We start from the raw sequence: 15,255 nt of genomic DNA, 5'->3' as shown, positions 1-15,255 counted from the left end.
AAGAACATGCCAAAATTAGTAAAAGAGGCTCAATTATCCTCCAAAGAGGCTCAATTATCCTCCGAAGAGGCTTTTGCTTTCCCAATAAAGGATTTTTTATCTGCATACAAAGCTCATTGTCTGTGATCAGCCAGGTTTGTCTTCGCTGTCATGCCTTGTAATTTCGGCGTAAAGATCGGCCTAAAATTTGAGTAACACTTGCAAAACCTTTCATTTAATAGTACAGAAAAACCAAATGAAAGTTATGATGAATAAAAGTGAAAAATTTTATGAAAACACTTCACTTACTTGAACTTTGAACAATCAACCATGAACAGTCGAGTCTCCCAACACGAGGTTCCAAGGCCGTCATCGTCATCCCCCAATAATCGGAGTACAGCGAGATTTTGTTGTTTAAGCATTGATTGGTTCCGAAGTTTGTTCATTGTTTCGTATCAAATTGTTTATTATTGATGATGATTGCTGATTGGTTCCGAAGTTAATCACAATGCCTCGAAACCCTTTCGACTAATTCCGAACGTTTGCCGGACGGACGGACGGACGGACGGACACAACTCGATGACATAGTGGCTTCGCCTCTTCGAGGCAGTAGCCACAAAAAAACCGTATTACACGGTTTGGAATTCCGTATTACACGTTTTAATAGCCAGTTTAGTGCTCACGTGTACACATCGCGAGCGAGCTAGTTTGTTTTGCTGGAAAAAAATGGACGACGACGCTTTTAAAATCCTGATATGTGACATTTTTTCGGATGAAGACCTTCCAAATTTCACACTTGATGAAAAATTAACGAGAACACAGAACCACAACCACAATAGCAGCCAACAAAATTGGATGCTGGCGAGATGGATAAATTTATACAAGAAAACACTGAACACAGTGAAAAAGACGGCGTTTGACCTCAATATTTTCCAGAGATGGCGTCTCGACGTTGCCAAAGACTCAAAAGAACAGCAAAGAAGAATGTCGCTGATCATCAGCAAACGAAGTGAAGGAAACCATCGCACCCAGTGCTGGCCGTTGCCTTTGCAAATTTCTAATCCACCAAGTAGCTCAATTGCTCCTAGTTCAGTGCTTCCTGGTGCAATGTTCAATAACTGTACAATAACATTTAACTATCCAACAATGCTACAACAAGAAGAAATAGATCAACAGCCTTTCAAGCGACCAAAAACCAAGCATGTCCAAGAGTGATGAAGCCAACACCAGATTCCACGAGGCAGAAAAAAATCAAACTTTACGCTTCATTTTGGCTGTTTTATCTTTTCGAACGTCGCTTTCGTTTTTCACTTGCCATTAGGAATATTTCCCTTCAGTTTTGACAGTTTAGGCAATCAATTTGTAATCGCTTCATCATATTTTATGGAAGTTTTGAGAACATAATTAAACTTGTTGTTTGACTAAATTTCAAAAACTAACAACCCTTTTTTCCCTACCAAACATTTGAAGGGTTTTTCTCACGAGAGCCAATAGAAAAACAAAACATTTTACGAGAACCAATCAGGTTGAAGAAATGGTCATTTGTTTTTTTTTTCTTTTCGCGAGCGCGAGCGAAGGTCGCTCGTCGTCCTGAAAAACTTTGTAAAAAGCTAAATAAAGGTTATTTTCTTTTTCATTTTTGGTCGTATAATAAATAATTTATTACACAGAAAGTATTGTGTAATACGGGTGTGCATTTTTACTCGTCAAAATACTAAAATGACTCGTAAAAATACACACCCGTACTACACAACTTTCTGTGTAATAACCTCTTCATATACGATTGTTTGCTAAACAACACACACCTGAATTCTTGAAGAACACTTCTTGATCCATCTTTAACTAAATGAATGTTTTTTAAAAGTTGTTTTTGGTCTATATCTTGTCCTATAGCGATTTTCTTCTGTGCATTTGAGAGTCGCATTTGAGAGAAGTTTTGCTTTGACATCAAGCGGGATTCTTGTGTTGTGTACGCGGATGGACGGACGGCAGGGGGGTTGGACACAGCGCGCGAAGCTTCACGATAGCTAAAATTGGCTAATCAGAGCCCTGTATTTTGAGAAAGGGAAATGCAAAAATGGCGGAGAGAAATGAAAAGGCAAGTGATAGATTTCTTAGACTTTGTAGTATTTATTTGTATGCTTTTGGAATGAAATCTTGTAGGATTAAAGTGCATGTCATATTGAAGGTGTTATAAAAGTTTGACTTCAAAATTTTGCTTTTGAGAATTTTTATGCTCATTCGTATTCGTGTGTTTATTTTTGATCTCGATTCATTTTGTCTGAAACTGCTTGCTTCATATTTCTATCGTTTACTCTTTAAATAAATGGGATCTCGTGTTGAAACTATAACGAAAAGTAATGGAGGAAATTTCCTTTCATGTGGTATGAGGGCTCCCCAGGGCTCCCCAGTACTTTTTGAAATATAGAGACTCAAAGTGATGCCTTTTTGAGGTAGTCGTCGTTGCAGCTGGGTTAGTTCTTCTAACATTTGACAAAGAATAAATATATCATTAAAGACAATTTGATCAGATTTAAAATGTCAAGATAATATCAGCCGAGGATCATTCACATACGTGGTAGCTGCTATATATTCTCGCATTAAAAGTTAGAGTCGTTTAAGTGATATTTAAGGTCTCAGATGGTATAATAAACTATTTGATGTAGTTCATATACTCTTATTACTTTCTCCACACTTCATCGAACCCACTCAATGCTCCAAATGAGCCCTTTTTCCGTTACTTTTCAACACCACTTGCAAAACGTTTTTCTAAAATGACTTTCCATTGACGTTTTTCTTTTGTTGGGAAAAAGAAAAGGTGTACAGCTGTATAACAGTGAAATTAGATGCAATAGAACTACTTCTTCGTTTATAGGTTGGCACTTTTTCACCGAAGGAAGGAAGGAATTTGTCGTTAAAGAAACAAATATATCCTTTTCTAATATTCTAATGTCCTTATACTCTGTCCTAATATTTTACTTAATTATGTTGAATGATTCCTTGAGAAAGCTTAAAATTTTGATTGTTTACAGGACCAAAGGTTTTAATAATCACACCCCGATTTCTCGATACTCAGTGTTGACCACCAAGACAGTAGACGTTTTGTTGATCAGATACACGGACATTTGCTTTGCATTTGCATTTTGTATTTCGCTTTGTTCTTAGAGATTTTCTGGTTTTCTTTTTTTTTTAGGTTTGTGTTTTTGTTTTTTTCTTTTTTAACTTATGCCAATTTTTCATGAGAAATTTACATAAAAACTGTAACACTTGCAGGGCTTACAGGGTCCGGCTCTCGTCTGGCTCTGCACACACAAGCGGACAAGCTAGTAGCTTCCTCAATTAAGAGAAAGGTTTTCTTTGCCGACACTCAACAATCTATTATACTTTCATAGTTTCCATCTCGCCCCTATCATACGAGTTTTAGTAAACTTATATTTGCTTTCTCAACTTCTAGTGTATTGTACGGCTCAGTTGTTTGCTAAATATTTTTTGTCTTTTATTTGATTATTTGAGTAACCCATATTCTGCCAGCATTCCGTTTTCATAAGTAGTAGGATTTAGTAATACTCTCAATTCTTGTTTTAAAAAAATTAATAAAAATAGGCAAATTCCTAGCTATCATTTGAGTTGAGATAACTCATTTTCGTGCGAACATCTTTACTTCGTAAAACTAGGGCACAAATAGTTAATAGTTCTACCTTTAAGATTTTATTCAATTATTCGAGAATATGTATGTAAGACACTAATCGTAAAATAGCTTACTAGCTTTCTGTGTTTCCATAAACGTAACTTTTGACAATCTTCGTGTCCCTTGTTTGTTTACATCAAATTTTATCTCGGGAGCTCTTCACTTCTCGACGTCCAGACGCAAATGAAGAGAGTTTTACTTTTTGTCCCTTCAGTGATGCTTCGCGCGCTGTGTCCAACTCCCCTGGACGGACGGACGGACGTAAGGACGAAAGTGACGTCAGCCAAGCCATGAAAAATCAACTCGATGGTTTACCATTTTTTCTTAAGGAGGCTCGAAACAGTTTTTCTTCGCCGAAGGCCCGCGCGAGCGGAGCACCAAACTTACCAGCCGAAGGCCCGCGCATGAGCTCCGCTATGAATGTTATGTTACGTTACGTCACGTTACGTTAAGTTATGAAGTAAGGGGGGAAATAGAGAAAATTAGAAATAGGGAAAATTAGATATTTCATTGGTAATTATATAACAAGTTATGTTATCACCTGTTGAGACAAGATTCCTGGGTCGGTGCGATACTACTGAAATATAGCCCGCCAAGTAACGCTTGCTCAAGGAGACTAGTATTTCAAAAGACTAGTATTACGAGATAAAAGAGCACACAAGCTAAGATCTTTTCCCATTTTATTGTTTTGTTGGAGTACACAAATGAAAACTCAAACATGTTCATTTTGTTTACAGATAAAAAAGTAAATTACTGTTAACTATCTTATATAAATTAAATTAAATTATATTTTACAACCACCACTCCCCATGCGGGGCTCTTCTGTGAGGTTCCCTCCACACGCACTACCACTACATTCTATATTTACAATATACAACACTCAACTCACAAATTGCTTTTTACGGAGGGAAGAAACTAGAGATCCCGAAGAAAACCCTCGTGGCAAGGGAGAGAACAACACAACAAACAAACTCAACTCACTTAAGATCCAGTCTGAGCCAGGTCTCGAACCCGGACCACAGTGGTGAGAAGCTACCCATGCTACCCTAGCACAATGAAGGCATTCAATACAATTCAGCACTAAGAATAAGAGTGCACTTTATTTTATTGACAAGGAATTACTTTGGTCAAATGATAGATAAACCATCCTCAGGCATCACGTGACCTGGTGGAGTAGTCACGTGACCATTACAGCAACCAAATCAGCAGCAGTTCGAGGAGAATGATGGAAAACGTGAGACTTGCTTTACCAACTACAGAAACTGAGATGAAAACCAAGTAAATTTGTAAAAGTAATATAGTGATAAAAGCAGTTGTCAACTTTAACCATGTCACGTGATTATCGATGACAGACTGATACTGACCTGGAGGTTGAACGTCAAAGATCTGACAGTTACTAATATCTTCGGGGGGTCTAGGACTTGTGATGTTCTTGATGCAGCAATAATACTGGCCGGCGTCTTTAGGTTGTACGTCATAGATGGTCAAGGTGTGATCCTTGAAGCCATCCATGTTAGAAAAAACGTACTTTCCTTTGGATGAGTTATCTGATAATAACGAGAGAAGACAATACGTTATACTCTTCTGAATGAAAAGCAAAATGTTTGATTTTTACATCCACAGCCGTAATAGTATCTATCGAACTACAGGTCCGTCCGTCCGTCCGTCCCATCCATCCGGCATACTCGCCAATTCACTCCCCATCCCTTCTATCCCTTCGATTCATCAATTCATCTATTCATACCTTTAGTATGAATGACCGAGATGTCATCGTTGAGCAGATTTTTTCTTTTCCATTCGGTCACCAGTGGATTTCCCTGAGCAGTGCACGCAAGCCGATTCATATTCTTTTCTTCTTTCTTTTCAGTGAAAAATCTAGGCTGAACTAAAGAAATAATTCCAGTATCGATCATGTTGCTGTGAGTTTTTTTTTTTTACCGATGTTTTCTACAGCAATGTATCAGTACCCATATGAGTAATTGAACTGACCTTTTACGATAATAGTTTTCGTGATGTTTCTCTTTCTAATTCCTCTCAGAAGGTACTCCAACTAACAAGAATATGTACCACCCAACATCAGCTAGGCTTACGTTCAAAACCAAAGGTTTAATTGATGAGAAATGGGGACAATAACTTGCGATTACAACCCTTCCGTCTTTTGCCCAGGTAAACTTGCCGATGGTTGTCATTAACGCTTCTTGGTTAGTAACCGTGACATTACAGCTGAGTTGAATTCGCTCCCCAAACTTTGCTGTTACATTACCAGAGGCGAGAACTTCAGGAAACTCACTTTCTGTGGGTAGAAATGTAACGATCCGTCATGATTTGGTTCTTGCCAGGTTGTGATTCGATGAGAATTGAGAAGTACTTACTCTCAATAACAGTGACAGTGAATCCATATTCATGTTGACTACCTCCTGTGTGTCCTTGGCATTCATAACCACCATTTCTTGAATCATCATTCATTATGACTTTATTAAAATGCAGAGTCACACGTAGCTTGCTTCCGCTATCTAGAAATATCAGAAACAAACCATACCATTTCTGCTCAATATTTGTCTATCAACTGTTGTTTGAATAAACTCTTGGTATTGGTTCATCAAATCGCAGTGCTGTCTTAAGGTGCGGCACTAGGGCAACAAAATCGCGCAACTATTCACGTTACACTGTTGTGTATAATAAAATATTATTGAGTAAAGAGTATCTACTTAACGCACCTATGATATTATGTTGCACGCGGAGTGGCAATACCAGCAAACTTTGCTCTGCATTTTCCGATGCAACAGTGTTGCGCACTTTTATTAGTTTTGCGTGATGTAACCCCAGTGTGAATGTCGTGTGATGTAGACATATGAAGCATGGTGTTACTTTTACATGCGTGATATACCACAGTGTAGTGTTAGCGATGCGCGACATAACCACAGTGCGGTGTGGTGTCAGTTACTCTTGCGTGATGTAACCACAGTGAGGTGTTGTGTTACTCTCGCGTGATGTTACCACAGTGTGGTGTGGTGCACGGTGTTACTCTTGCGTGATGTAACAGTGTGATGTTACATTTCTTGTCACAACAGCTTTCATTAATATCACTAACACAAGGTTTCATTTTGATAATAGATGCGTCCATCAGGTCCTTCATCTCTTATGGGTTCAACGTCACCAAAACGACTCTTCCTCACAAATATTATCTCATCTGGATTGGAAACTGTGTCTTCCACTACACAGGTGACTTGTGTCTTCTCATTTTCAATAGCGTACAGATTATCTGGATAAGGAGCGACTATCTTAGGAGCACCTATAGTTAAGCAAGATAAGAATGATGGTGTTGGTATAATTCAGAATTCTATTTTTTACGATATATGTACGGACACGTTTTAAATCATGATAAACTTTTATGAGCAATTAAATATCTGAAATCCGTTCTCGACATTTAAATAGTAATCCCGATAAGTTCTGTTCAAAAAAATTCTGAGCAAAGGAGCATACATAATTAACCCTTCATTACCTATACTTGCTCCAGACAGATCTCAGTCAGTGTTGAATAGCGATCTCGATCCTTTACAGATCTGACACGCATGTATTGATAGCCTGATATTCAGGCTGTTGAAGAGTCGCCTGTGTTATTGCTTTTGGTTATCCATTTGATTAACACTTACCTTGAGCAGAAGAATTGAAGTACAACAATAAAAGGACGACAAAACTCGTGGTGATCCACAGGGATTCCATGACTGTGTCTTGTCTGTGTTCTTTCACTAGTATTCACTAGATTCGTGTAATATAATTGTTATTACTAGTCATTTCAGATTGAAAGTGAAGTGCTGCGGATTGATTTATCCTTTTCCTTCATATTGTGTTATGGGAGAGTCAGTATAATGAGATGGTATAGGAAAGGGAAAACTTGTTTCCATGGAAAAGAGTAATACTACAGCAAGAATGTAAGTTTACATAACAATAAGTGAAATTATAATTGGAATAAAACAAATAAAGTTTATAATTTCAATTGATTTATCTCCCTCGTGAGAGAAAAACGTAAATTATGTTGTTTTACAACCCACAACTATAAATCATCGAAAATATAGACCTATAGAACCGTTGGGTTGCTTTTTACTTGTACACATTAATATTCAGTAAGTGTTTATTGGTTAAATGCAACAGTCTTTGGATCATTTATAATATCTTAGTGTATTGTATTTGATAGTCCATAACTATTACCCGGGTATTCACATACTGAACAGTAACAAACCGTATAACAATTTTGTCCTCAAAGCGTTTGGCTCGAAGATACTGTACTGCTATCGAAAGCAAAAGGCGAACAAATAGTATTAGGCAAATAGTTTAGTTATATATGCTCTTGACCTGTAAGTGCATGGTTTCAAAAGCATTTACATACATCTTGTAACGCAATAAGGAAAAGTACCAAATAATGTTAGGCATCTTCAAATGAAGTTTGAAATAGGATAATATAAGTTTGAAGGACATTTTTATGAGCCCTCATTTTGTTTGTAGGGAGCCTAATGAGAAAGCCTTTCAATACAAAATCCTAAATTCCATTTTGTATACGAATGACAAACTTTACAAAATAGGTTACGTGACCTCAAATAATTGTTCATTCTGTGATATACAAGTTGAGACTTTACATCACGTTATGTTTCTTTGTGTGTTTGTTAAGAGGTTTTGGGAGGATTTTGAGAGTTATTGGTTCTTGAAAACCAAAGAAATCTTAGATTGCAAGATATTATCTTGGGAGTTGAACAGTCAAAAATGTTTAACTTACAAAATTATCTGTTAATATTAGGAAAGATTTATATATGGGACTTCAGGAAATCTAATAGTAAAAAATGTAATAATGAAAATGTAATAATGTAAAAATGTAATAAATAAATAAATAAATAAATAAATAACTGGAACCTAGAAAAAAAAATTAAAAAAAAAAATTTAGATACATCTTGTCACCTTCGTTTAGGAATCTATAATATTCTGTCATTATTGCAAGAACTGTCTTGGCCTGTAACTTTAACTTTATCTGGAAATGCTGAATAAAATTATGAATTATTCAACTTACTATTAATATTGTTTTGTGTATTTTACTGAATACTGAATACTTTTAATAAAAGCTGACTGTATCAAAGATCGACTGTGAAGTGGTTGGCACAGGTCCAACTATGATCAAGATTATAGAGTGGGTAAAGTGCATTTTTTCTAGTAATGTGCATAGGAATCTATCCATCATAATATTCTGTCATTATTGCTGAGAGCGAAGCAGGTTGTGTTGGTGTCATGGTGAACTTCCACACTGTTCTTGTTGGTGTACTGGCTGGGCTCATGTTGATCTTGTAGACTCACATGACTTAAATTTGTAAAGCAATACAGTTAATAAGTAGTCACGCAACAATGAATATAGACCACACTGTTATATGAAGAAACCAAAATGTCAAAGTTTTGATTTCACTTGGACTATTTTGACGACGCCTGCTTAGTATTGACCTGTATGTCGTAACAGAAATGGCGTGACATTAGAAACAGATTATGAAGAGAGGTTTACGCGTTTTTCACAACCTTTTCAGTAGTATGTGACTATCAGTTACTAGTTGGTCTACAAGTCTTGTTAAAAGTAGCTAGTGATCATGTTGTTAGTAGGTCAGTGAATGATCCAATATCATTAATAAAACTATACTCGAGACTATATCATGAGTCATCTTGTGGTCTTTGCTTTCACATCACATGCAAATCACCTGTTGAGACAAGATTCCTGGGTCGGTGCGATACTACTGAAATATAGCCCGCCAAGTAACGCTTACTCACCTGAGAAGGGATGGTTTTCAAAAGACTAGTGTTACGAGCTAAAAGAGCACACAAGCTAAGATCTTTTCCCATTTTATTGTTTTGTTGGAGTACACAAATGAAAACTGAAACATATTCATTTTGTTTACAGAATAAAGTAAGATAAAACAGTAAATTACTGCTAACTATCTTATATAAAGTACAATGAAGGCATTCAATACAATTCAGCACTAAGAATACGAGTGCACTTTATCTTATTGACAAGGAATTACTTTGGTCTAATGATGGATACACTTCCATCCTCAGGCATCACGTGACCTGGTGGAGTAGTCACGTGGTCATTACAGCAACCAAATCAGCAGCAGGTCGAGGAGAATGATGGAAAACGTGAGACTTTCTTTGCCAACTACAGAACCTGAGAAGGAAAATCAAGTAAATTTGTAAAAGGGAAATAAAGATAAGCAGTTCATGTCACGTGATAATCGATGACTGACTACTGATACTGACCTGGAGGTGCGGTAGTGAGTGAGGATGGGGGCTGGGTTTGGAGTAGGGGTTGGGGTTGGACTTCAAAGATCTGACAGTTACTAATATCTTCGGGGGGTCTGGGACTTGTGATGTTCTCTTGATGCAGCAATAATACTGGCCGGCGTCTTTAGGTTGTACGTCATAGATGGTCAAGGTGTGATCCTTGAAGCCATCCATGTTAGAAAAAACGTACTTTCCTTTGGATGAGTTATCTGATAATAACGAGAAAAAACGATGCGTTAAACTTTTTGGAATGAAAAACTCAACAAAATATTTGCTTTTTACATCCACAACCGTAATAGTTTCTATCGAACTACGCTTTCTATGGTTCCACAGACGTTTCCGAGAGTTCTTGAAAAAAAGAACTATAAAAATATCTACTTATTCACACACACATCCACCCACCAACCCACTGACGCACCATCCATCCCATCCTATCCCATCCCATTCATCCATCCAAGTAGTTAACCCCCCCCCCCCCCCCCCCAGATACCGGGATTGCTAGGGGAGGGGTGGTCTAAATTCCTGAATACCCCCTTAAGAATGTAGGGGGAGGGGTGGTCTAAATTCCTGAATACCCTTGGAGAATGTGAGGGGAGGGGTGGTCATGAAGATGAGCGAAATATCAGGTTGCTATTGATGAACGTAAATTTCTCTTGAACAATTTATTCACTACACAACATCTACAAATACAAACGGACGAAGCAGAAGACATGGAATAAGAATTTGTAACAAGGAATATAATAATAGTTTGACCCTAGATGACAGGTAAAAATGATGGTGCCTGTCAACACTGCTCAGCACCATTAAGGCATGGCTCTTTTGAGGAAGTGATGGAAAATCAGTTATTTATTCATATCTTTGACAGTTTACTAAGAATCTTTCCCAAATTTGGCTCGTAGTAGTAATTCTTCAAGGCAAGCAATTACCGCATATCTGTTACCATGGAAACCGGGTCACCCAGGAAACCAGGTTTTTCATCTGAGAGCCATGCCTTAATGATGCTGAGTGCAATATTAGAGCTCGAAATCATATCAAACATGTACATTAATTATGACACCAACTTCATTTGTAAGAAACTTTTCAATAAATGCTACAGCAAATCCAAAACAATATGTCTTTGGTATAATTATTTTCTATGACGGCGGATAATAGTACATTCGAGATCCCCAACTGGGTACTTGCTGCTGTCCAGTAGCTAATCCACTTTGCTGTTCCCTTGTTGTCAGTTCCATTTCCGGACCAAGCGCATTAAAAATAGTGTCCAGTTCAGAAGTGGTGAAAATTCTTGGTAAATAATCTTTTCCTTGTGCCTCATAATTTTGCGCATTGCCATCATCCAGAAGGGTTTGGATGGATCCAGAGAACGTTGGCTCCTGATGAATATCGGTGGTTTTGGAATGACTGGATGCAGTTGTTGCCTCATTGTTCACTAACTCCGTATCCACTGTTTCAATTGCCGATTTGAGTGATGTCCATTCGTCTAAAGTCAAAGACACTCCTGAGCTAGTTAGAACCGTCTTCCCGCTCGATAAATCTTTCTTCTGTTTGCGGATACATATTTTTTTCTCCCTTCGAACATCCTTCGCAAAAATAACGTATCCACGGTCTCCTATTTGTATTACTTTTCCAGATGACATGTTAACTAATCTATCCGTAATCTGGCTGGATGGATTATAGCTGAGTGCAAGTGGGGTTTTTCCGACGAAGGTGATGAGCAAGTGATTCTGCTGATTTTGATCGGGCTTTTAAACTTTTCTCTCCATAAAAATATGTTTTCATATTTCATATTTCAAATTCCCGCCTTGGTGAATGGAATTCGTACTTTGACCCTGTTCTACATTCCAACCTCCCCTCCCCCTACATTCTTAAGGTGGTATTCAGGAATTTAGACCACCCCTCCCCCTACATTCTTAAGGGGGTATTCAGGAATTTAGACCACCCCTCCCCTAGCAATCCCGGTATCTGGGGGGGGGTTAACTACTTAGCAGTAACGAGCACTGTAAAGACCATTGCATCAAATATGCCCTCAGCGACCCAAACGTTGTTGCTTTGTCAAGTGATTGTCAACACAACCATGATGTATTATGCGAAAGATGTGAATCCCTAAAAAGCGTTCTTCAAGATATCACTGAAAAAATCGAGGCTGTCGAGATTACATATACTGAAGAACAGCGAGCAATCAATAGGTTTGAAGTTGCAGAATGTATTCGTTCTATCAATGCCTGGAAATCACATTTACTGCGACTCATCAATCAAGAGCAAGCAAAGCAACAAGCCCTATCCAACCTCACTGATGACGTTTGCCTAATCGTTATGGACTGGGCTATGAAGTTCCTACCCCAGCGTTATCGAGAGCGCATGAGCGACTTCTTCGGCAAGAAAGGGAGAAGTTGGCACGTCTCTGCTGTAATCACCAAACAGGACGGAGCATACCACGTTGAGTGCTATGTACATCTCTTTAATGTTTGTGTTCAAGATGCCTTTTCAGTAACATCTATTGTCGAAAACCTGTTTCATGCTGTCAGACAAGATTATCCTTCCATCAAGAAAGCCTACATGCGCTCAGATAATGCTTCATGCTACCACAATGGCCCTCTTCTACTAAGCCTACCATACATTGGCAAGAGAACTGGTATTACGCCTTTGAGATACGACTTTTCAGATCCTCAAGCAGGAAAGGACATCTGCGACCGCAAAGTGCCCCAATGAAAGCTCATATCAGAAGGTGGGTAAACGAAAAGCATGATGTTACTTCAGCCGAGAATATGAAAGAAGCTCTCGAGTCGCATGGTGGCCTCAAAGGATGTCGAGTTGCTGTAGCCAAAGTAAATCCTTTGAGAGATAATGGTAAAGATAACAAGATACCAGGAATAAGTCTTTTGAACAATTTTTCTTACGAAAAACATGGGATACGAGCCTGGCGAAGTTTTAACATCGGACCAGGACGTCTGATCAAGTACAAGGAGCTTCAAGTTCAGGCCCAACAGGAAACTGGCTTAGAAATTGTCCAGCCATTTAGCTCCCGCACGAGAGAACTTGGTTTAGTAGCTGCACGGCATGCCGAAAACCCTGTGATCAAGCACGACATCTACTCATGCAGTGAGACTGATTGCATTTTGACTTTCAAGACTAGAGATGAAGCAGAAGCACATATGGACACTGGAAAGCACGTGAGAACAACTGAGAAGGAGTCCATGTATGACTCAGTAAGGAAAACATGGGCTGAGAAAGTGACTGGTGTAAAATTTGTAGGGACAACAGCAGAGAGTGTCCCACGATCCAACCAAGAACAAGAGCACTCAAAGATCGAAGAAAATGAAACGGCTATTGGATGGGCATTAAAGAGCACGAGGGCATGGAAACAATTAGGAAAGAAAGCCAAATTGTTTCTTATCGAACAGTTTGATTCAGGTGTGGCAACGGGCCTCAAAGTAGATCCCTCTCAAGTTTCAAGGGAAATGAAAGAAGTAAAAGACAGAAATGGAAAGCCTCTTTTCAAGCCACAGGAATGGAGGACAGCACAGCAAATAAAGAGTTTTTTCTCGCGTCTGTCAGCCAAGCGGAAACAACAGCAAATGAATCCGAGCGATGAGGAAATCGAGCTATCAGATGAGGACATAGAAGCTCTAGAAGCCGAGGAGTCATTAGAAAGCCTTAGAAATGCTGTTTTTCAAGACATGAATGTCCCCAGTCATCCTGTTACAGCTGGAAAAAGAAATTTGTGTCAGTTGTCCTATGAAGGGAAACTGAATAGCCTCCAGATAGTTGATCTGCAAACCATTTGTGAAAGTCTGGAAATTCAAGTTGAGGGGCCAAAGAAAAGAAAAAGGACATACGTTTAAGCTACGGTACCCAGGTTAATGATAAGGTACCCAGGTTTATGCTACGGTACCCAGGTTAATGATAAGGTACCCAGGTTTATGCTACGGTACACAGGTTAATGATAAGGTACCCAGGTTTATGCTACGGTACCCAGGTTAATGATAAGGTACCCAGGTTTATGCTACGGTACACTGGTTCATACTACGGTACCCAGGTTTATGCTACGGTACCTAGGTTCATGCTACGATACCCAGGCTTATGCTACGGTACCCAGGTTCATGCTAGGGTACGCAGGTTCATGCTGCGGTACCATGGTTCATGCTACGGTACCATGGTTCATGCTACGGTACCATGGTTCATGCTACGGTACCATGGTTCATGCTACGGTACCATGGTTTATGCTACGGTACCTAGGTTCATGCTACGGTACCATGGTTTATGCTACGGTACCCAGGTTCATGCTAGGGTACGCAGGTTCATGCTGCGGTACCATGGTTCATGCTAAGGTACCATGGTTCATGCTACGGTACCATGGTTCATGCTACGGTACCATGGTTCATGCTACGGTACCATGGTTCATACTACGGTACCCAGGTTCATGCTACGGTGCACTGGTTCATGCTACGGTACCCACGTTCATGCTACGGTACCCAGGTTCATGCTACGGTACCTAGGTTCAATCTGCAGTACGTTCACGCTATGCAGCAGCAGTAAGGGGGACTCGCGAAACGCCGGCATTGCCAAAAATCACAAATCGAAAAACACCAGGGGGGGGGGGGGGTTTTTGGAGCAGTGACGAGGCCCTGCAGGGGATCTTGCGCGATCCGTCGGCAGCGCGAAAAGTCCCTTACTGCTGCTGTATTTGGGTACCGCAAACGGAGGTTAAGATATTTGTTGGATATACGATGCATGAATGTAAAAAGTTCACCAATGACTTCTGTATGATTTGCCTAAGATTCAAAGTTAACATACCCAAGCCCAAGGGTTTCTGGTGTTGTGGTAAAAAAATGCAAATAGAAGACGACACGTCAGCACAGTGTTACGAGTGTGGTAAGAATATTCGTAATGCCGTACCGAATGCTACCAAAGAGCAGTATTACGCCAATGGAGGTCGTACGAAGACCCCATACAAAAGAATAAAATACTTCCGAGACTGGATGAGTCATATCCAAGGTTTACATCCGGTATATTTAGACGATGAAGTAAGGAAGAAAATCATAGACCACTTAGAAGAGCCAACCCCGCAAAGTCTACGAAAGACATTAAAAAAATTAAAACTAGGGAAATATTACAAAGCTATTCCCTATCTTTTGTCTGAAATTACCGGTAAGCGTATCCCCGATATCCCAGACATGCAGAGAGCTGAGTGGATGTTTTGTCGGCTGGATAAGGATATTCCCTATTACCCTGACGTAATCTATGAAATATTCCAGCAAATGGATCCCCAGCACCCGCAG

General features: G+C 39.2%; 2 protein-coding genes, 1 long non-coding RNA gene and 1 pseudogene across 3 annotated transcripts in view; 1 reads left to right on the top strand and 3 right to left on the bottom strand.

Annotated features, from left to right (window-relative positions):
* Positions 1–7,517, bottom strand: part of LOC116293733 (uncharacterized) — a 112,769-nt gene extending 105,252 nt beyond the window's left edge. The window contains exons 1-3 of the mRNA XM_089038526.1: positions 7,321–7,517; positions 6,759–6,959; positions 6,040–6,180 (exon numbers count right to left, since the gene is read on the bottom strand). Coding sequence (XP_088894652.1) covers positions 6,040–6,180; positions 6,759–6,959; positions 7,321–7,390 — 412 coding nt within the window. The 5' untranslated portion in view covers positions 7,391–7,517. The remainder of the gene's footprint in view (positions 1–6,039; positions 6,181–6,758; positions 6,960–7,320) is intronic.
* The window catches only part of LOC116293089 (uncharacterized), an 85,184-nt gene that overhangs the window by 29,507 nt on the left and 40,422 nt on the right, over positions 1–15,255 (bottom strand). The window contains exons 4-5 of the mRNA XM_089038515.1: positions 5,412–5,552; positions 5,032–5,214 (exon numbers count right to left, since the gene is read on the bottom strand). Of these exons, the coding sequence (XP_088894641.1) occupies positions 5,032–5,214; positions 5,412–5,552 (324 nt within the window). The remainder of the gene's footprint in view (positions 1–5,031; positions 5,215–5,411; positions 5,553–15,255) is intronic.
* LOC148906659 (uncharacterized) lies at positions 9,741–10,218 on the bottom strand. The gene is made up of 2 exons (XR_016121453.1): positions 9,953–10,218; positions 9,741–9,860 (listed from the first exon to the last, which is right to left on the bottom strand). It is a non-coding gene; the product is annotated as an uncharacterized LOC148906659 (long non-coding RNA).
* On the top strand, positions 11,687–13,818 carry LOC116297870 (uncharacterized; annotated as a pseudogene).

Source organism: Actinia tenebrosa, unplaced genomic scaffold, assembly GCF_029948245.1.
Source record: "Actinia tenebrosa isolate PJP-AT-01 unplaced genomic scaffold, QUT_ActTen_1.0 PGA_scaffold5__44_contigs__length_20552954, whole genome shotgun sequence".
Classification (NCBI taxonomy): domain Eukaryota; kingdom Metazoa; phylum Cnidaria; class Anthozoa; order Actiniaria; family Actiniidae; genus Actinia; species Actinia tenebrosa.
The sequence above is the reverse complement of the archived record's forward strand: the minus strand, read 5'-3'. Positions and strand labels throughout refer to the sequence as shown.